This window comes from Diadema antillarum, unplaced genomic scaffold (assembly GCF_040938485.1).
Source record: "Diadema antillarum isolate AM-2024a unplaced genomic scaffold, OU_Dant_1.0 scf00000057, whole genome shotgun sequence".
Lineage (NCBI taxonomy): Eukaryota > Metazoa > Echinodermata > Echinoidea > Diadematoida > Diadematidae > Diadema > Diadema antillarum.
In genome coordinates this window covers 107,963-131,210 of record NW_027270946.1, presented here as the reverse complement: position 1 = coordinate 131,210, position 23,248 = coordinate 107,963, and the positions used below count along the sequence as shown (strand labels likewise).

Below are 23,248 nucleotides of genomic sequence, written 5' to 3'. Positions count from 1 at the left end.
AACATTAGTAGAACACATCAGTGAATATAAGTGTATATAAAGGAAATTCAACAAAAATTCACTTTTCTAGCATTATGAAAAAGCACTTGACTAACCGCTTTCAGAAAGCAGGGGGAATAATTGCTACCCTTAACATATGTCAGTATCAAGTTGATGGAATTTGTAATTTTCATGAAAAATGAATTTTTTGTTGAATTTTCTTTATATTTTCTTTATATTGTTGTCCACTCATACGTCATAACCACTAGTAGTCTCCTCATCCAGCGGTTCCAATGCCAAAACTTTAAAAATTCATAACTTTTGCATCGATTGATTTTCTTCAAACTTTCACTGATGTGTTCTAGTAATGTTGCTGCTTTCACTCAATCCACATTGCTCTTTGGGTTTGACTTCCCTTTAATTCTGGACATGCAGGAGTGGTAGAGATCCATTCTTTGTGCCCTTTGTACATCACATGCTTTAAGTACATTGTTTGTCTATGTGACATGTGATCATTATAGCTTGCCCGCATTGTGATTGCCTCTTTATCATGTAAAGTGCCAGAAGGGACTCTTTCTTTGTGTTGGCCACTCTGAGGGGACATCCAAAAAAATATCGCATTTATGTCATTGAAAATTTGAAATACTTTCTTTACAGTGGTTGTGTAGCTTAAGGAAGAGAAAGTGCGTTCTTACTTTAGAGGCATTATTTACCATTTGCAGATGAAACAAAACCCAGCTTTAGTGCTTCAAAAGAGTTCTAAAATGTGAGTTTGGGATAGAAACAACTAATGTAAAAATGTCATTAGTATAATCAATATTAAGTATTGTTAAATGTACAAAATGTGAACAATAGTCATAATAAGATTGTTTCTAGAATAAACCATCTACAGCTTGGGTTTGTTGAGAAAAGTAGTCATAAAGGCTTTATTGCAAAATTTTTATATGGTAAGATATTTTATGATACAACTTACAGTACCTACACATACAAATTTGTACGCATCAAATGAGATAAACATTTTTTAAATCACTGTTCCCAATGATAAACAGTACCTTTGATATAAAGTTAATTGGCCCAGGAGTCAATTGAAAATGGCCCTTGGCACCATTTGTAGATAAATGACCCAGCACAGATACTGTATCTGCTACATTGTATGGTGGTTTCTGGAATTATCTAGTGGGGTTGGTATTCAGTGGCATATGATAATGAGTAATCAGATTTGCACTGGGTAATCTCTTGTCAGACATATTCGGCATTTTATCTCCTCAGTCGTCCAGTTTGGTTTCTCCACCATCTTCGTGGCTGCCTTCCCACTCGCCCCGTTCTTTGCCCTCCTGAACAACCTGATCGAGATCCGTCTGGATGCCTTCAAATTTATCTCCCAGCTGCGCCGGCCTGTGGCTAAGAGGGCCCAAGACATTGGTAAGCCCCATGAAAAGGACAGTGCACCCTGATCTTTCTCTTTCTCTCATATGTTCACTCTGGATGTCTCTTCCTGTCTTTCTATCTGTCAAGCTGTGTATTCACTGTATGCATCTGGATGCATTGAAAGGAAACCAAAACCCAAATATAAATGTGGATTGAGTGAAAGTAGCGATCGATCAAAACACATCAGAGAAAATTTCAGGAAAATCAGACAATTGATTCAATAGTTATTACCTTTAGACTTCATTCACACTTTTGGGAGACATTATTCTTCAGCTGTGCAAAATCTTGTGACGTTTGCAAAAAGGGATATATGACCTTTATTGAAGTGATATCACATATGCCTTCAAATGTCATTGTGTATGAGTATGTCTTTACCCCCGGCAGCCCCGGATGTTGCCAGAAAGTCACATGTCCCAATATTGTCTTCCTGTCTCCAGGTGCTTGGTATGCCATTCTGGTATCTATTGGCAACCTGTCTGTTCTGACAAACGTAAGTATACAGAACCGGCATTGTGTGCCTAGAAATAGCCTCTGTATGATACACCTTTGTATTTGCATTCATTCCATACAATGAAATCTACTTTGTGCATAGCTCTGGACACTTTTTTATGTTCAGTTATATGTACCTCAAAATCATGTTCGAATTAGCTTTACTTGATTGATTTATAGCACTTGTCTGTTGATGTTTGTGTGGGGTCTTTTTATGTGCTGAGAATATTTGCTGCATGTTTTGAATGTGTGATCAGTGAAATTTTTTCTCATCAAAGATGGTTGATAACTTTTCAATGATTTGGGGGGTTTTTTCCTTGGCTTTGCGCATTATCTGTGTGGATGTTATGAACAGTCAAAAAATGCAGGGAGTTATTTGAAGTGCAGTGGAAGAAAAATCAGTCGTGCTGAATACTGCTTTGTTTTACTATCAAGTCTGATTCTTTTCACAGTACTGTTAATTCCTGAAAAGAGTAAGAATTGTTAATCCTCACACCAGATATTCAGTTAACCTCTGTTAAAACTGGACTTGAATAGATAGAACTGCTTTAACAAGACAAAATTACAGCAACAATACCAAGACACTTTAACTTTACCATTTAGAAAGGACCAGACATCAGTTTGAATGGACTCATTCCTCTTTAGACATCCTTCCAATTTAAAAACTTTGTTTAAAAAAGAAAATCTTCCCATGAAAAATTAAACAAAAAACATGCAATTTATGGAATGAATGTAGCCATGGTCATCACTACAAAACAAATCCCTTGCCCAGTCTCAAAAACTATGCGTACAAAGTAGTTGTGTAAACATAGTTTAGGATTTAGTGCCAAGCAAAGCAGAGTCATGGACCTAGCACACATGGACATTCATCGCTCGTTTATTAATTCAAACACCTGTTTCTATGAAAAGCATCACAATAACACTTTAAAGATGGTTTCTTGCTTTGATCTCATCATGCATCACCGACAGCCAGCCTGGAGTAGAACAAGACAGCGCTTTGTGATATCCAAAAGCTATGTACATGCGCAGAAGATAATAACTCTCTTAAATTAAGAAAAATGCATGTGAAGTTGTAGTATACACTGGGAAATCATCGCTCATTTAATTTCATTTGCAAAACGCACATACTTTATGAGAGAAAGCAAGTATTTCAGCAGGTTGGTTGTAATTTGTTAATCTAATTTTCCCCATTTTTCACACATTGTTTCAGAGTAAACATTGACGGTAATGGTAGACGACTTGTATGTCTTACCATTAAGCAACATTACATGCACGTCCACAGGTATCCACTTCAGTAATTACTAATTTTGAGACACAAAATTGGTCATGATTTGACATTTGCTGCTCCCCATCATTGTCAATTTTCCAAAGGCAGTTAAGTCTGAAAAGACACCTCAGCGAAATACAACCGAAATGAGGGAAATGGTTCTTTTGTCAGTGACAATGAACAGTTACACAATCATCATTGTCCAAACATCTGGATGTACTCATCAAGATGCACATAATCAGGTGGCGGCGATGCAGGTCGGATCATAGAAAGACCTCCGTTCATAGTCCATGTGTGTAGTACATAGGTCCATGGCAGAATGTAGTCCTGCTTGCACACTGAGCCGACCGTAGCACCAGCAGTCTGCACTTCACAGCTTCAGCAGTGGCTGCATTGCAGACCAACAGGTGCCTGGTAAATTCATTAACACCAGTGACTGATAAGGAATTCGGCAACAGAAGACGCTACTTGAGTAACTAGGAGGAGGCTGTTGTTTCTAAGGTTGATGCAATTTCCTGTGTTTATTTTTTTGTACACGTGTGCGTGTCAACCCCAGATACAAGTTTATCACAACAAAATTTTTTGTCTCAACAAATTTAATGAAAATGTCTCTGATGAATGTATTGGGTTGCATAGCACACATTCTGAGCTTGTCTGTGCAAGGTACTGTATCACAAGGACAATGACATAGGATGCTCATATATTCCAGTAATGTATGTAGCAATGCAATTCCACTACAATACCACTTGCTAGACAAGTTCACCTCAGTAGAATTTACATTGTATGCATGTGTTCTTCTTTTGTTTTGCTTCCTGGAGAACCCAATCATGCATTTTTGTGTACGTGAAGCTGCTATGCCACCTTCCTTGTTCACTGTGATTTGTTTTTTAATTTTGAAAACATTCTTGCTCCTCATCCCAACTGCTGTAAATTCTGAAACTCTACCCAGCATCACCAACCTATAGATGTTTAAAGGGACTGTACAGCACTGGTTGAGGTGGGGATTCATGTTTTGAACATTCCTAAGTGAGATAATGAAAAGCCTCTTATGAAATATGAAAGAGCATGTAATTTTAAGAAGGAGTCAACGTTTATTTGATGAAAATTGGTTTTCAAATGGCTGAGATATCCCAAAAAGTGCTAATAATAAAAGGTGACATGCCACAACTTTATTAGGATCTCTTTGTTTCACCTTGTTTTTGGATATCTCAGACATTTCAATACTGATTTCCATCGAATAAACTTTTGATACTCTTTAGAACTGCAAGCTCTTTGATATCTCATAGAGTGGTTTCTGAATATCTCGCAAAACGTTAAAAGCTAAATCCTCACCTCGACCAGAACTGTACACACCCTTTAAATCCATCATCCAGAAGTCCCTTTTAAAGGGATGGTACAGTGTTGGTGGAGATGTGAATCGGACTTTTAACTTTATGTGACATACCAAGAAAACACTTATGATATAGTACAGATCATAAGTACCATTTATTTGATGAAAATCGGGTTTGGAATGACTGAAACATATAAAGTAATATGTAATATAAAGTGTGGGTCCCACACTTTGTTAGAATCGCCTCTTTATTGGATATCTCAGTCATTTCAATAGCAATTTTTATCAAATAAACATTGAATTCCTTATAGAATTACATGCTTTTTCATATTTCATCAGAGGTTTCTCATTATCTCACCAAAAAATGTTAGAAATCTGAAATTAGGTCTCGACCGAAACTATATGATCCCTTTAAGCAGGGGTCAACTGTATAATGTGCATGTGTACACTGTATAATGTGCATGTGTACACTGTATATGTCCAAGTATGTGCATCTGTGTGTGTGTTTGTGCAAAATGTCTCTTCACCACATACATGTATGAACGATTTAAGTGATGTGTTTGGTGCATGCACTCTGCATTTCTTCCCCAACATCAGGCCCTGGTGATTGCCTTCACTTCGGAGTTCATCCCAAGGCAGGTGTACAAGTATCTCTACGGTAACAGGACCCTGACTGGCTACACCGAGTGGTCCCTCTCGTACTTTGACACCAATGATTTCCAGAACAAGTCCCGCCCCTCGGACGAGACCTACCCAGGAGACGCATCCTCCGGCGACCCGAGGTGGAACGATACCGTCAGCGTTTGCAGGTACGTAACTGTAACCCCCCCCCCAGGTTTGACCCTGACTCCCAACTGACGCATGGAAATTAGATTTTCATGACTGAACTGTAGTTAAGAACAGGTGCATGTCGGGGGGGGGGGGGGGGGGGGAGAGAGATGTCAATGAACGGAACACACTAGTGAATGATCTGGTGATTAAAGGACCAATGGCAGATATAATGTACATACATGGTGGGTTGAAGTAATAATTCAAGGGCTGAGCAGATTTTAATAATACTTATACAATCCTTGAAGATTTATGAAGCAGTGTGTTTTGCATTTTTGCATTTTTTGCAAAGCATCCAATACCCACGTTGACTGAAAGATTACAATGAGAAAAAAAAAATCCAAAAGAGAATTCTTGTTGGACATTTTTTTTGAGTAGGCAGGTTTACTAATAGATTCAAATTTCATGCATGCCTTTCTGACAGTGGTTCTTCTTGGCGTGGACCTGCTAAACATGGACGTTCGCCCTGGTTAATTATTAAATTCATGCACCCGTTTCTATCAAAAGCATCACAAAAATATTTTAAATATGCTTTCTTGTTTTGATCTCACCATCACCGCAGACAGCCAGCCTGGATATAAACAAGATGGCACTTTGAAGAGTCTGAAAACTATACATGTGCAGAAGATCATAACTCTCTTAAATCAAGAAATATGCATGTGCACATAATCATAGTGTACTTTGGGAAATCATTGTGCAAGAAATTTCATTTGCGAAAAGCACATCTTTCACAAGAGAAAGCAAATATTTTGGCAGGTTGATTGTGATTTGTGATGGTACAGTACTCGCCAAGATGCACGTACATGTAATCATGTGGTGACAGTGATGATGGGATCATAAGAAGACTTCGGTTAGTAGACAGTATGTGTGATAGGTCCATGTTCTTGGCAACCTGAAAGTTTGCCTGATGTTTGCCCCAAGAATTGAAAAGTGTTTTTAAGGTACAGATTAAAAGAATAGCTCATTACCTCATCAGGACTGAAGATAAATCCATAAATTTTAATGTGAATTTGAATATGATTGTTAACCAGTCTATTCAGTGATATTCAGTGAATGGCATTCTGATGCCAATTTCTCTTTTTTTTTTCTCCTTCTGTTTTCTCCTTCTTTTTATACCCCCGCCAAACGAAGTTTGAAGGGGGTATATAGGAATCAGCGGGCGGTCGGTCGGGCGGTCGGGCGGTCGGTCGGGCGGTCGGTCGGGCGGTCGGTCGGGCGGTCGGTCGGGCGGTCGGTCCGTTGCAAATCTTGCGTCGCGAACTACTTCCTCAGTTTTCAACTGATTCCCATAAAACTTGGCACAGATGTGTGCCTTGGGTTGTAGATGTGCAAGACATATTTTTTTACAGTACCCAAAAGTACGTTGCCATGGTAACGGCATATTATGGGCAAAAATGGGTACAAATCTTGCGTCGCGAACTACTTCCTCAGTTTTCAACCGATTCCCATAAAACTTGGCACAGATGTGTGCCTTGGGTTGTAGATGTGCAAGACGTATTTTTTGACAGTACCCAAAAGTACGTTGCCATGGTAACGGCATATTATGGGCAAAAATGGGTACAAATCTTGCGTCGCGAACTCCTCCCACAGTTTTTGATCAATTTTTATGAAATTAGGTACAGATGTTCATCTGAATATGTTAATGTGCAAGACACATATTTCCGCAGTGGCAAAAAGTGCGTTGCCATGGTAACGGCATGTTATTGGTAAAATATAGGGCAAAATGCTTCATGGCAAAACTGCTTCATCAGTGTTCTTCCAATTCTCATTGAATTCATATTGAATGTTTGTCTTAGGATATAGGTCAGCATGACACATTTCTTGACAGTGACAAAAAGTATGTTGCCATGGTAACAGCTCACATATTATGAGCCAAAATGATGGAAAATTTTGTGTTGCAAACTACTTCCTCAGTTTTTGCCCAATTTCCATGAAACTTGGTACAGATGTGTGCCTTTGGTTGTAGATGTGCAAGACGCATTTTTCGACAGTACCCGAAAGTACGTTGCCATGGTAATGGCATATTAATGGCAGAAGATCAAGGAAAGATCTTGCGGTTTAACTACTTCCTCAGTTTTTTGACCAAAGCTTATCAAATGTTGTTTTGACCAAAGCTTATGAAATGTTGTTTGGCGGGGGTATAACCAGTCGCTGTAGCGACATTTCTAGTTTCTTTCTGAAAGTTCAAGGGCACGTGGAAGAGGGATAGGAAAGAACAGAGTCATCGAACCTTTAAAAGAGCCTGAAACTTTAACAGGCAGCTTTGCCCTAAGCCCACTTTGACTTTCATTGAAAAAATAAATTCCAACAAGTAAGACATTGAAAATGCAAGCAAAATATAGAAAAAAGGATATTGCAGAAAGGACTGGAAATTCAAACTTTCAGGGGATTGCACAAAACAGTGATTTTGCTTAAGTTTGCATAGCTTACAGATGTATGTAATTTATGAAGTGTTGATGTCATTGATTCATCAATTGTTGTGTATACATCTTGACTTATATACTGTCTGATTCTCTCTCTTTATGGTCAATAGTATGACAGTGGGAAATTACTTTGTAAAAGGAATCAGTGCTTCCCTGAAGAACTGTAGAATTACTTGATGCAAAGTGTACTTGTGCTTTATTTCAATTTCATTGCAGGTGAGGAATTTAGCAGATATTTGTGCGCAAACCAGAGGGCGGATTTGGAAGTAGATATTATCGCCTATCTCGTGCCAGATATGTAATTGTGATCGGTGGCTTTGTGTTTCATGAAATAATGTGTGACTTTCTCATGATGCATTTGTCATTCGTCAATGTGTCATAAGTGGTCATGATGCCGGAAATGATGCTTTGCTCTGCTCTGTGTAGGTACCGCGGCTGGTACGACGCCCAGTACGAAGCTACCCTGGACTACTGGCTCGTCATTGCGATCAAGCTGGCATTCATCATCATCTATGAGGTAAGTCCCTCTTTGACTGACCAATGTTGTGACAGGCTTTTGTAGCTTGGGTAGACAATGCTGTTGGATGTGTATGTGTGTGCATATGTGTGTCTGTACTGCAATTTCTTTTGCAAAAGTAACAAGCCAGTTCACAGGTGTTAACTGAGCATGTACAAATAAAGGTCATTGTATACTTTCTGACATTGACTTGTTATTGAGGTGTTGGAAAAATTTGATAGGTCTTTATTAAACCTAAGTTGTAGATATTTATGTATGAACTTCAAGGTGCTGATTGAAATATAAAGTGGTGAATGTTTATTCTGTTTCATCCATATTAAGAAAAGTCATTCTTGCAGCACTTACAATGTACCTGTAAATAACCACTTTTTACTTGGCTGTGTTCAAATGCTCTTTTAATAAAAAGATTAATCCATGTTTGTATCAAGTCTTTGGTTCAGAGATCACAGCAGATCGTTGCCAATTGTGATCTGGCGTATTATTGGGATGATTTTGAAGGAAAGCAGAGTGAATGTTTGTGGATTTTTGACTTGATTTTAGGGCTGTCAATCTGTCACTACTATTACTATTACTATTATTTATAGTGCGCTTTTCCCACAAGGCCCAAAGCGCTTACAATCAATTCAAAACATATACGACAGTATGTAAAATGATGGATAAATGTTACAGCTACGAATTAGCCACAATCACACTGGCAAAACTTTTCACAGTGTAACTTTTAGAACACACCTCACAGTTGGTTCTTCTATTCATACTGATGGCCAAATTTCTCAAAGTTTCAGTTCTCAAAAGTTCTTCTGGCTTGGGTCACTGGTGTGTGTGTGTGTGTGTGTGTGTGTGTGTGTGTGTGTGTGTGCATGTAAGACGAAAGTGTGCGCCTTCTAACAGCTAATGATTGTTAATTCAACAATGCACAAAGGTACACTATAGCCCATAAACAGGTGGTGGTCTAGTCACGTGATAAACTTGGTAAAGTATCAGCTTTTAGCAGTTAGAAGATTTGCAGGGGTTCCAGAAATTTCCCAAGTTGTAGTTGGAATTTTGCAAAGAGTTTTGCAAGAAGTTTTCGTGAAGTTTGAGTTAGCACTGGCAAAATGTTGAGAACTTAAACTTCATGAAGTTTTGCTTATGTGGCTACATTTACTGCATTTATGTCAAGCCTAGAATGTTCACTACTTTACACTTTTTGACAGGCAAAGCATTGTTCTTAGTACTTCCTCTGCACTGTGATTTAGTTGCCTTTGGCAAGTGACCAAGTGGGTTTGAAGCACCCTGCACCTCTCTGTCTCTTGTGAAAAAACAAGAACAAAAACCCAAAGTGAACAACTGATACTGGGTGCTTGGATTTTGTTGATGGATGTTAGATTTTTTTGTTTGTGTTGATGATTGATAGCTGGTATGTAGATGTGCTAGTGTGTGTGTTTGTGTGTGCAATTTGGGAGGCAAAAATATGTCCTTGTTGTGTTTTTATATACTTTTTTTTTAGCTACAAGATGTGGAAACCAACATGTCAGGCTTGTTAATTGTGTAATTGGATATTGTCCTGGTAGTGAAATGCATATGTTGAAGAAAGCTTTATGGAGTGGATACCAACACATGCGTACAGAGCCATTTTTCCTCTTGTTTGGGGAGCAGGTTTACTGATGTCTGTGGTGCTGGAATTAACATTGACAATACAAAAATGTGATGATTGTTCAAAGGTGTTTTGTTTTGTCATCGTTGTGACTTGTATTTGCCAATTGAGCCTACAAATCAAGCTTTGTACACCCAAACTTGTGTGTTTCATAAAATATGGATATTGTGGGTATTGTGGTCTTATGCATTATCAATGTGATGCTGTAATGCTGTTGCACATTATCATTGTGGAAAAGGTTCACTAAGAATTGAGAATGAGGTAGCTAACCTGTGCAGATTGTATTGTTTGATTCAGATGGTACTCATGGTGTGGGTCTTTTTCTTTTTTTTTTTTTTTTTTGGGGGGGGGGGGGGGGGCAGGGGGCAGGGGGCATATTCTGCTTTGTACCACTTCCAAAACACAGAAAATGGAAATATCAATTGTAAATTTACATATCCTCGCTGGAGCGACAAGACTTTGTATCTACAAAATGTCAAATGTTCAGGAGAGCAAAAAAACAAACAAACATGGGAACCAAAGCACTATATCAAATAGGATAGCCTTTCTTGCGGCGATGCCGCGATGGCTTCATTTTTGGGGTAAGACAGCTAGGATTTGGACACAACATCACTTAACTGATTATCTGACCATTAATAAAAAAAAAATTGTTTTCAACAAAATTTGAGATACAAGGACTTGTCACCCCAGCGATTATATATGTACGTACAAAATTAACATAATAGTTGCCAGAAGAAATGTTTGAGAGATTGTAATTTTAAAAGAGGAGGTTCTCTATCTTTTATATCAATATTTGACATATGCAAATCAGTAAAAAAAAAAATTAAAAAGAGTTGGGTAGCAAAGGGGCTTTGAAGATACAGGTCTGATTAAATTTGTAATTATGGAATACAGTACTAAATGAAGAAAGGGAACCTTGCACATCACATTCATATGGGGATCAGAGTTAATATATAAATTCACATGTTTTTGAATTTGTGAAAAGTGCCTAAATTGCAAAGTTTGTTGAAATTAAAAACCTCACAGAATATTTTGCATTTGCAGTAATTATATGTACATTTTCCCCACTTTTTTTTTCCTTCATTTGATAAAAAGCTGGTAGTGGGATTAAGTATGGTGCACCTGCAGTCTGAGTAGTGCTATATAACACTAGAATGTAACATGAACCCAGTGCATATATCAATAATTGGCTTGTTCACAAAGTACCTACATGTACAATTGGGGGACATATGATCCCATATCATGCTGAAAGGAGCACAGCACTGAAGCATTAGAAAGGAATCCAATACAGCAAATCAATTTAAATGCGATATCAAATTTAATTTAATGCAATATCAAATGCCAAAGACAAGAAGTCGTTCAACTACCATCTTCCCACAAGAGGGATGCACTTTCATGTTTAAAGAAAGGATTTAGCATTTTATTGTGTAGGAGACATATGGCATACCACATCGATCCTGTCTCACCTCTGTCATCATATACACTAACACATCTTTCACATGGTGTATACACACTGAATGGTTCCGCTGAGTGGATCATGTGATACACTTTATACATTTAGTTTCTCCCAACCTTGTCTACACCTGTTACATCACATAGTGAGGAAAGGAGCTATTCATCAATCACTTTTGTATATCCTGTTCTCATGCCTATAGTGTTTACTTGTCCTTGTACCTCTTGTTTATGTGAACAGATAATTGTTTTTGTCTCATAGTGATTATATAATCTCATCTCTGTCTCTTTCCATTGATCTGTATACCCGTGAGTGTCTTTGTGTTCAGCCGAATGCCCACTATGCGACCTGAGCCTGCGAGCTGGTGCGAGCTGTATTAGGAGCCAAGTGTCCCATGGCCTATTTCGTTATGAAATCAGTCATTTCGTAATGAAATGGTGTCATTTTGTAAAGAAATAGGCCATGCGACACTTGGTGCCCCATACAGCTTGCAGGGTCAGGTCGCACAGTGAGCGTTGGGCTTTAGATACAGTCAACCTTGCTTAAGTCGACATCGCAGTAATTCAAATAATCGCCTATTAGTCAAAAGTCTTCACAAGTCCTCTACTCTTTATATTCTATTGATTCTAATCCCTCATAAGTCAGATTTTCTCTAAATTGAAGCCATTTCTTCAGTACAAATAGATTTGACTTTAAGGCAAGGTTGACTATACATATATTTTTTCAGGGCTCAACGCTAACCTTTTTTTTTTCTCTGGTAACCCGTTCAAGCCCCTGATATTTTTGTGACCCAAAATAAAAGGAACCATATCAATCCAATTTAAATTCTAATTGCCCAATTGGGCCACCAGAAGATAAACCTCATTGAAAATCTGGTAGCCCTGGGCCACCAGGCTGCTGCTATTGAAGTATCAAGCCTTGTATATTGTGTGTGATTCAGTGTGATCCTAGTACAATTATTGTTTAAATGAGATGAAATCACTCCCGTTGTTGCTCACCCATGTGAATACATATCTTGTTATACCAGCATGCATATTTTCAAATCATTGCTTTAAAAAAACAAAAACAAAAAAGCACAGATAAAGTGATTGCTGTATTCAATTGTCATATCCTGTTTGTGAGTGTATTACCTATTTCAATTCTTGTCCATCCCCTCTGCTGTCTCACTCTCACTCTCTGTGTCTCACTATCTTAATCTTCCTCTCTATCTCTCCTCTCTATCTCTCCTCTCTAATTCTATTCTAACCCCTCCCTTCTTCTCTCTCTCTCCCTCCCTCTCTCACATTCTGATATATCTTGCCTCTCTCTCTGTCTCTCTGTGTTTTTGCCTCCATTTGCTTCGGCCACACACATAGCATCTCATACTCTTCTTCAAGTTCTCGCTGGCTTACATCGTCCCCGACATGCCGGAGTTTGTCAAGAACCAGATAAAGCGGGAGAACTACCTGGCCCAGCAGGCTCTCCACACGGCCCTGGTGGAGAGCAGGGGAAAGAGCAACAAGCTGGTGCCCCCGGGCGGACCCTCCCAGGACGGGGCCGCGGGGGCGGAGCCTTGAGGCCCAGCCGCCGCCGCTGCCCACTCATTCATTTCATCAGCCGAAAAATCGTCTCATCAAAGCATACCGTTGTTCATCACCAGATACATGCACACATGCACACATTCTCAAGCAACTGAGAACATGAACACACACACACCCTGTTCCCATCAATGTATCCCTGCCCTTTATAACTTAAGCAACCATTTTGATGCAAAACTCTTCCAAAAGAAAAAAAAAAGATGACAGGGAAATGAAAACGGAGAGCCAGGTCATGATAGCCCCACCTGCCACACCCAACAACAACCACCAACTTGAATAACTTTGCTACAGCCAGTCGTTTCTTTTACCCTCTGTTCTCCTGACCTTCCCTCCATGTTTGGCAACTCTGTGACATTCCATCCTTCTTTTTGCATATCATACAAGACTCCCCCCCCCCCCCCCCTCGAAAACTCCCCTCTCTGTGAGCAAAATGCCAATTCTCCACCATGTGTGTCTCCACCAATATCAAATAATTTGCTGTCAGTTAGATATGGGAAAAGTGGGAGAGCAAATGTTTGCCTTTGTCATTTCTATGTTGACACTGCTGGTGATTTGAGTGGGGAAAAAAAAAGGCCAATCCCTGTCTAAATCAGACTGTCTGTGTTTATCATTGCTGTGGGACAATATTTACCAACATATTATGCAACATCTTCATTGATATGCAAAGAGAAAAAAAGATGGGAAAAAATCCACCCGTTGAAATGAATACACCATTCCTACCCCCCCCCCCCAAAAAAAAAGAGATAGTAATAAAAAAATAAGGACTTAGAAAACCCTGAAAAAACATACAGTGAGAGCGAATGATGAAGTAAGCACCTCTTTTTCAGTGTGGTCATACTGAATACTGCTTCTTTGTGAATTGCATGATAATTTCTTAGTCCTGACTCTTTATAATTCTTCCCCTTATTCTGTACTCTGTCATGACAAACTAAACTTAGAGTGTGTTGACATCATACAGAAAACTCAAAACTTTCTCACAGCTTTTACTCTCTCACAGCTTCTTCTTGAGATGTGCTTTACCTAATACCTTAAGTTGTATTGAGGAAGAATGCATATTTTCCTGCTTTAAACGCAATCATTATTTGCTCATATGCTGTAGCTTGTTTTAAAGGTAAAAGTTATGTAGGAGATTTTCTTAAGAGTTTTAGACCAGCTTGTGGTGTCACAATATCACCTTCCAGTTTGTATGTGAAAGATGGGTTCATGTACATATACAGTGATAATTGTTTGACCCCTTGAACCAAATTAATGTAAATGTTAGTTGTGTATCACAATTGAGTAATTTTGGTGCAACTACTGATCAGTGTGTAGTTTCCTTTTGCTCATTTAGTTATTTATGATTTATTAATGTTGAGTGGAGTGAAAACCTGCTGTCCTTTAAAGACTGGGTTATTGTTTGTCTGTTGTTGTTGTTTTTTTTGCCCCATTACCATACCCCCTCTTCCCTTGGCTGCATCAGTAATCTTGCAATTGTTTATGCTTTGTTTTGTTTTGTCTTGTTTTGTTTTGTTTTGTGTGCATTATTAGTGATTAGGCTGTTTACCTTGACCTTAATTTTTTTTTAGTTTGGATCCTTGTTTTAATTTGGTTTTTGTTGCATTTTCTCTCCTCCCTCTGCTTCCCGGCAACACTCGGTCTCCCCCAAACCCCCCTCCGCACGCCCTGCTAATGATTTCCACGTGTGTGGCAAATGATCTGTAAATGCACGGCTGCCTTTTACGTCCTTCTCGCCCTCAGCACGTCATATTGTTCATCAAGTTTGCTGTGGCCTACATTGTGCCCGACATGCCGGAGCATGTCAAAAACAGTATCAAACGAGAGAATTACCTGGCCCAACAAGCTCTCCATCAAATTACCCTGGGCAAGTCCGAAAACATGGCCAAGACCCAAAACCTGGCCATGTTAGCCATGTCGGCTACTCCTCCGTTAGAAGATGTTTAGGGTACTTCTTTGACCTTGGTATTCACTGCTAAGATTTTGCTTTAAAATGTATGCAACAGGGAATACAGGCACACCTTATTGAGAATTCAATAGAGTTATGTTTGTCTGTTCCATCTAGTTTGTCTTTAAAAAAAAAAAAAAAGAATCCAAAGATTTGTATGAAAGTAGATTCGAGAGCAGGTTTACAGTCTTGAGGATAATATTATAGGAAGGATAGTGAGCACTCAAAAAATTCAAGAAGTAAGTAAATGATGAGACTTGGGATTTATTTTTTCTGTCTTTTGGAAAGAACTGGGAATCGTGATGACCTGTACGTATGTGGGATTTCGCAATACAAGTAGAACTAGCAGAGTGTGCTACTATGATGCAAACGTACCATCTCAATGGGTTCCATGTAGAAAGGCTACCACTCATGTAAGGGTTCATGTAAGGGTAATGGGGTTGGCAGGGGGCATAGTACGGGGTATTGTTCACAGTTTTTTAATGACCAGAATCATTCTATTCTCTTACCCCCCAAAAAAACTTGAGACAAGTAGAGTTATTTGTGTTAGACGGATGATTGTTAGAAGCTCTGCCTCACATGACGAAGCTAATTAAATGGAAAATTTCTAAAGCCATTAGTGTGACTTCACAATGCTTCCATTGAGAATGAGCACATAGTCATGCCCAGTGTTTCCAAGGTCATGTCTATAAGAAGTGCATTGTCTTGGGCATTCTGTTGTGCATCTCTCTTCAGTTTTGTTTTCGTAATATGAAGGGGGACATTTCCAGCACATGCTGTTACTTGTAGTTGAATTCTTTCATTCCATTGTGATGGGGCAATTAGGTGTACCCTGTGGATGTGCGCATGATTGCCTTTATGAACTGTTGATGAATACAGCAAAGTGAATGTTTGGGATTCAAGATTGTAAGACTTTTCACCATTTTCAGGGTCATGTGTGCATTATCTGAGTATCATGTAGAGTATATTTCATTCATTATGTGTAGTATAGGATTTTTGTGGCTGTTCTAATGTACCTGTGTTTGTCTTGTAAAAATGTGTTAGATATAGTGACAAAATATTTGTTGAGTGTAAGTATTCAATTTATACGATTGTAATCATAGGGTGTAGGATTATATATATTTGTATGGTAAACATAGGGTGTATATTTATAGCTAATGACTCGGCATGATGGAGTAATATTAATAGAGTAATATGCATGAAATGTATGAACTTGTGTTTCATAGTTCAATGCCGTGATATACAAGTAAAGGATGATTTCCTTTATTTTCAAATAATTGTGAAAATGTGCATTTCATTCTTGAGAGCATATTCAGTGGAATTTGCATCTGATCATATAATCTTTTGATAGGGCAAGGGGGATATTGTTTCACCAACAAGCACACTGCACGAGTATGTTAACTTGTTTGTTTGTTGTTTTTTTAATCGCACAGGCACTGCATCACATGTAAATTACATATCACCCAGTACAGAGGGTTGCATTACTGAAAGTACATCATGTAGCATGAAAGATGCATGTAGTGGTGTAACACAGTGGTTAGGACCAAATTCCTAGCTGTCAAACAAGTCCAACCAGCGGAAGACTGGTCATGGTCATCGGAGTGACACCTCTATTCAAAATGAGATTGAAGTGACCAAGTGATGAAATTATAACTATGTCTGTCTTTCAGAACTCTTCTTCTATATCCCTTTTCTGTCGATCTATCTTGAATCTTGTGTCATTCTCTTCTAGTTCAGTGTAATCTCATGTTTTATTGGCATGGTCTTAGTCTCAGGAACTGTTAAAGCACTTAAAATCCATGTAAGTTTGGAATGAACTGTTGATCTCTGTATTAATTGAATTCCTATTGTTTAAAACTCATTACCGCGACTCATTTTGAACTTGAAGTAACCTGAAACTGGTGCCTGAACAAAATGACATCTTCCATTTTTTTTTTTTTAAAGGGTAAGAGATCATTTATATTGTGTATGAATTTTGTAATCATATGAATGGGAGTAGACCAACTATTTCAACTGTACAGTAGTGTATATCTCCTTTAATATCTATGAGTATCTCTTTACAGATAGTATAGGTATGAAGCATGTTAAGGCTCGTGAGAACTCTGGTTGAAACTTGGGTCTGCATGCTTCAGTGCATCGTATTGTGCAGATCAGACAATTGGTTTTTCTGAGGAAGGACACCATTTGTGTTTGCCAAGAATGAATGAAAAAAAAAAGGTACACTCTAAATGTCCGTTTTGTTTATGAAATCTCTTCAAGAGTACAGCAAATGTCATGCGGTAGTCTTGAATGCCATATGTGCAACATGGTTTGTATGTTTTTCCCATGGTGCATTTGTATGTATGAGATCTCACACTTCTCTCTTAACAAAAGAAATAGTGTTGTGTTATTTGTTCATGACGTTGGAGTTGACACTTTGTTTGTAGCAAACAAGGTGACAGCGGGCTTTCAGGCTGGGTTTTTCCCTTGTCTCGAGGCATAAAAATTCTCACCTACACTGTACATATCTGAGAAAATTGGATGATTTGGATCAGTAATTTGCATTTTATCTTGTTAAAGGACACTCTTTTCCTTACATCAGTCACAGATATCTCAGCTACGGAAGTTATAATTATTCACATTTTGTCCTGCCATTGTTTTGGTGGTTTTTGTGTTTTTACAGAAACGTTTAAACAGTTATCCCTTTCTCTGTTAAAAGGAAAAGATCTCTGTATGAGGATTATTTGTTTTATCAACCATGTGGTTCACAATACAGTGTACTGTGATTGACATATAGTCTTGGTATATAAACTCCTTTTTTAAAATCATATAATCATCTTCTAATATGTTCAGTTTGATAAGAATATTCAATATTTATGCATTTGTTTTCCTTATTGTTCAATAGAGGTCTAATGTTTCTATTTTTATACATGGAAATGGCATATGCACCAATATGAGAATGGAATTAGATTGGTAGTTACACAGTTCTGGTTGGTTATTGTTTAGGTGGAAACTTTTACACTTGAATTAATATCTTAAATCTCACAATTCATTGTACCCATGTTATGATATGTTGTCTTATAATAAACTAAGAGACCAAGCCTCCTCCATCTTGTTCTTCTTGTGCTGTTTCAGTGGCCATGACTACAAAGAAACTTGGTTTCTGCTCGTGTGTGTGTGGTGTGTGTGTGTGTGTGGTGTGTGTGTGTGTGTGTATGTGTGTGGTGTGGATGCACTTACCCATGGTAGAAAATGAGGACATACACACAAACTTTACATTTAAACTGAGGACACCCAGCAATGTCCTCGGTTCGCAGACCATTCCAGACGGTCTGCTTTTGCATTGAGGGGTACATGTTTGTAGGTCCTCGGGTCCTCGATCAACATTCCTGTAATAAGTCCTCGGTTGTATGGTAATACATGTTTGTAGGTCCTCAATCAACATTACTGTAATAAGTCCTCGGTTGTATAGTAATACACTGTGTATACGAATGAGTCCTAAGGTTCACAAGATTCCTGCTTACACACAGGTCCTTGGTTATGTGGTAAAATTCTTGTTGGTAAAACATGTCCTTGATTTCCACCATAGACACGTGTGTGTGTGTGTGTGTGTGTAGAGGGGTAAGGCGAGGCTGTGATGAAAGTGCTTATGTACATTTACATTTACAATGTAGTATTATACTCCTTTTTCTTGAACTGCCTACTGCCGTTCAATTTACATTTACCACTGGTAGTACTGCTGCATTGTACTACTACTACTACTACTTTTACTACTACTACTACTACTTACTATTACTACTACTTACTACTACTCCTACTACTACTACTACTACTGCTACGACTACTACTACTACTACTCCTACTACTACTACTACTACTGCCACGACTACTACTACTATTACCACTACTTAATACTTAATCAGGGCTCGACACTAACGGTGGCCCGGTGGCCCGGGGCCACCAAAATTGAAAGTCGGGCCACCAAATTTCAAAAAAGGGCAAATTTGGTGGCTCGCCTCGGGCCACCATATTTTTTTGAAAAGCACGTCTATTAATTCGTAACTTTTTTTGCGCCGGAAATTAGCAGTTTTATTTGTTTAAAGGATGGATGAAAAGGACTGAATGAGTGCCTGAGAGTGAGTGTTGCGAGTTTGTTGAGGTTTATTTATGAGTAGATGTATGTCCAGCTTCCAATTCTTACTATGACTGGATAAAACTTAGATATTTCACTCATGAAAAAAAAAAATAGGACTTTTAATGTTTTTTTATTGTTTTTTTTTCGGGGCCACCAAATTTTTCTCTCAGGCCACCAAAAATTTGAAATTGAGGATTTTGGTGGCCCCATTGGGCCACCAAACAAAAAAGTTAGTGTCGAGCCCTGACTTAATGATTACTGATACTACACATACACAGCAAGATAAGGATATTGTTACCTACGCCAGGGAAGTTATAGTTTGCCCCGGTTTTGACAGAGTTTTTGTGTTTTGTTTTGTTTTGTTTTGTTTTAGATCTGATAGCAATGCTGTAAATTCTGCCAGAGTCAAACACGCATGAACCTTGATACTCGATGCAACACACCCACACCCCCCCCCCCCCCCCCGAAAAAAAAAAAAAAACACACACACACACACACAAAAAAAACCTTACAGAGTTGGAAAATCGCGTGATAACATTTTGCTATAGTTGTGATAATACAAACACAATCTTTGGACTCACATGGCAGTGATATCTTGACAGAAGATTGCTTCAAATAGCTTGATGGATAACCTGAAGGTCGGTCACATGCCAAGGAAGTACAGGAAGTCCTTTTCAACTAAACCCTTTGCATGCTCTAGATATGGGCTGACTAAAAAACCCCATTGTGTTTATATACACATAGTCCAAAGTCAGTGGCATAGTAGGGGTTAAAGAGCAGAAAGTCAAGTAGAATATCAAACAAACTCACAAAATGCACATAAAGGAAGAATTTCAAAGAAACACAAACTTCAGACACCAATGTTTACACAGTGCATTAGATTGATAACTCAATTCACATTTATTCTCAGCATCAACTTACACATCATGAGGATAAAATATATTTGTCATCTTAGTAAACAGAAACTTTATTCCTTTACTGTACATACACATGCAAATGAATATCATTCAAGCTGCCAACAAATACACTGTTATGTTTAGTGTTGTTTTTCCTAACCAAAAATAAAAAAAGTATACATGTACTTCCATTTTTTAAAAATTAATCGGATCATGAAGCATGATTGATAAGTGCATTTTCTATTTTGAAACAAATTACAACTTTTGCCTTCAAAATTTTTTACTGTCTTTACTCTTTAAGAGGTTGGCTATACTTAAACATGTTCACAACAAACTTCTTGAAGTTTAACAGTATAGACATTGATGACACACCAAAATAGTTTCTGGGCAGAATCTACAAAAAGCCATAATGAAGATGTCAGTCTTCTCTGTTTATAAGACCAAAACTAGACTAGTCATAACCTTTGATATTCAAGTTGTATTATGGCTATCTCTTTCTTATTCCTTATTTTGCTCTTGTGTGTGTATTTTTTTTTCAATGATGCTTTTTTTTTTTTGGCAATGTTGTGGAGCCCAGAGGAATTTAAAGCATACCCGACTGTCGAAATGAAAACTATTGACTTTTTTTTTTTTGTGGCACACAGGAAGAGCATCTGATACGATCTAGACCACCTCAGAAAGCAATCTTTTCTTTTCTTCCAACCTATAGAATTACATTCCTAACTTTGTAGGCATTTTAAAAACATCTTTGCCTTTCCTTCTCCCTTCTCCTTCAACAAAACTCATTCATCACCAGCCTATTTAGTGAGTGCATACACGTAGTTATCTATAGCCCCCCCCCCCCTCCATTTTGTAAATACAACAGCTATGATGCCTCCTGAAGAATCTGATTTTACTATCATTTGGTCTGCTTCGGTAGCCACTTATGTGATATTTTACTCTGAATATTTGCAATTATATATAACAGCTAAATAGATCCTTGTCATTTGATTGGTTGTTTTGTATTGATCATTTCTCCCATTTTTACTATCACGTCGTCATTCATGCAATTGTAGCTCAATTTACTGTGCAATCTTTGATCCAAGCAATGTGCTCCATTTGCATGCATGCCTAGAACCTTGCACAATGCGTACATGTATGTAAAATTCTTGTGTGTGCAGTGTGCATGCGATCAAGCATATGACAAACGGTGCTAGCGTTTCACGTTCAACACTCGATCGATCTCATATCTCACACAATAAAAATCTCTTGCGTTTCTATTAAATTCACAAATCATCAAATGACAAGGATCTCTTTGTACAAATCAAATAATGTTCTTTCATTCGTGTAATGGACGGAATATTTTATTCGGTGAAAGATGAAAGTATTGATCCATTCGACGAGGCGCCGCCTCATTGAATGGATCATTTCATCTTTCGCCTCATGAAATATTCTGTCCATTGCACTCAGGAACATTCATTATTTGTGTATTGGGAACAAGTCTGACTATCTAACAAAATTGCACGAGACTTGGCACGTTTTGTGTGTGTGTGCTTTTAAGTGTTGATCTGCAACAGTGAGCAGGAAAACAACAAAAAGACCAACCCGGACTTCAATCTTCCCGCAAGGTTGGTTCTTTCCTTGAATTTTGTTTTCAGTTTTTTATTTGGGGAGGAGTGGGGGTGGACACAAATAGCAACACATTGAGCTCACAATAGATCACTGCATGGGTAGTCATGCTCAACACCATTGGCAAGAAAGATGTGACTGAAACATGTTTTTTTTTAGATGATGATACAATCAAAGTATTGTTGGTGGAAATCCCCACTTGGCAATTGAGAAGTTACACAGCTGTGTATGTGCACACCATGAAATCACATCTATTTATATCTCAACGTTAGTTCATGACAGCATATATGAGACATGTAGATGTACAAAGAACATTTTACAAAGATGAATACTTACAAGAGTCACTCTAATGATAATGTATTTAATTTTGATATTTATTGTTTGTTTCATAAAACAAAAGGTGAACACTGAATGCGTCAACTACTTCTTGTAAAAATTTCAAAGTGTGAAAATGTATTCACACCCTGACCCTTTTTTATGAAGCATGCCAGAAGAAAGAAATTTGGCATTTGATAAAAAAAAGATGAACACTAAATGTCTCAAATACATCATGTCCAAAATTCAAAGTGTAAGAATTTTTTCATATTCCAATTCTTTTCTCATGAAGCATGTCAGTATAATGTTCAGAAATGATCTATTCCGTGTTCATGGATAAAATGTTTTGGCATACTTGACTGCATCTAATCTTCAAAACTGATCATCTCAAAAACATTTATACATAACGTTGTCATTGATATCTTCTTTTTTCTTTTCTTTTTTTAGATAAAAGTGGACCAAATTTCATTCTAAATCATAGAAGAGCTCAAAAAGTTTTTACAAAGTTTCACAATCAGAAAGTCAGTGTTTGGTACTTCATCAGGCTGTCATGATATGACTAGTCACATTATATTTCTGTTCCCTTTTATTACACACTTTACACACTAATAGCTGATAGGAGGAGCAATTATGCCACTTAGATGCAAATTCATGTAAACATAGAGTTTATAACTCTACAAATTTGGTCATCCAAATATGAACATCAGTTAAAGCATTGTTTTCAGTCACACCAAATGCTTGTGAGATAATATTTGAATAAAAAATTGTTTTACAACTTACAAACACCATACAGCTTACATTATATCACATGAAATGAAATGAACATTATCATTTGGTTGTAAGAATATTGCACTTTACTTTATAATGGTGGTGTAATGTGGTGAAGGAATGGTACCAAATGGCAAGAGTAAAAATGTTCATATTATTGCCCATTTATCTGTCATGATGGAATTACTCATCAGATGCTTTCAGAATATAGCGCCTGAAGTCCTTTAAAAGAACAATAACTCTTTGAGGAGATTACACACAAGTTTGACGCTAGGCTTCTTGGATTCCAAAAGGAAACTATTCCATGACCTGCTGTTCTGGAGGTTCATTGTAGGAACTACTCACTTGATCAAATCAGAATTCGAATTTTCAGGATACACGCTAGAAGTCCATTTCCTGAAAAAGGGCATGGATGTTACACTGAATCTCAAAACTACAATTGTTTTGCTGAATGTGCCCTGTGCTAGTGTCTTACACCAGATGCCTCGATCTCATGTGCCACGAGGACTTTCTAATTTATTATTCTCAAAGTTCCCTGCAATTTACCTTTTCCTCACCACATTACCCATCATACACATAGACATCTCAATACTAGTACAAGTATTATTACATGTACTGTAATGCATACATTGATAAACTTTGAACATACTATATACAATATAGCTACACATAGTATGCACA

The 23,248-nt window shown here is 37.9% G+C and overlaps 1 protein-coding gene across 17 annotated transcripts in view; it reads left to right on the top strand.

Annotated features, from left to right (window-relative positions):
- LOC139715872 (anoctamin-4-like) overlaps nt 1-15,619 on the top strand; it is a 127,650-nt gene extending 112,031 nt beyond the window's left edge. For 13 of the 17 annotated variants that reach the window (XM_071627421.1, XM_071627417.1, XM_071627423.1 and 10 more), the window contains 5 exons: nt 1,249-1,401; nt 1,845-1,897; nt 5,091-5,302; nt 8,171-8,261; nt 14,662-15,619. In XM_071627421.1, the coding sequence (XP_071483522.1) occupies nt 1,249-1,401; nt 1,845-1,897; nt 5,091-5,302; nt 8,171-8,261; nt 14,662-14,865 (713 nt within the window). In that variant the 3' untranslated portion in view covers nt 14,866-15,619. Of the gene's footprint in view, nt 1-1,248; nt 1,402-1,844; nt 1,898-5,090; nt 5,303-8,170; nt 8,262-12,702; nt 13,310-14,661 lie in introns of those variants that run through there. The other 4 variants (XM_071627424.1, XM_071627420.1, XM_071627410.1 and 1 more) reach the window with 1 other exon arrangement.
- The last annotated feature ends 7,629 nt before the right edge of the window (nt 15,620-23,248 follow it).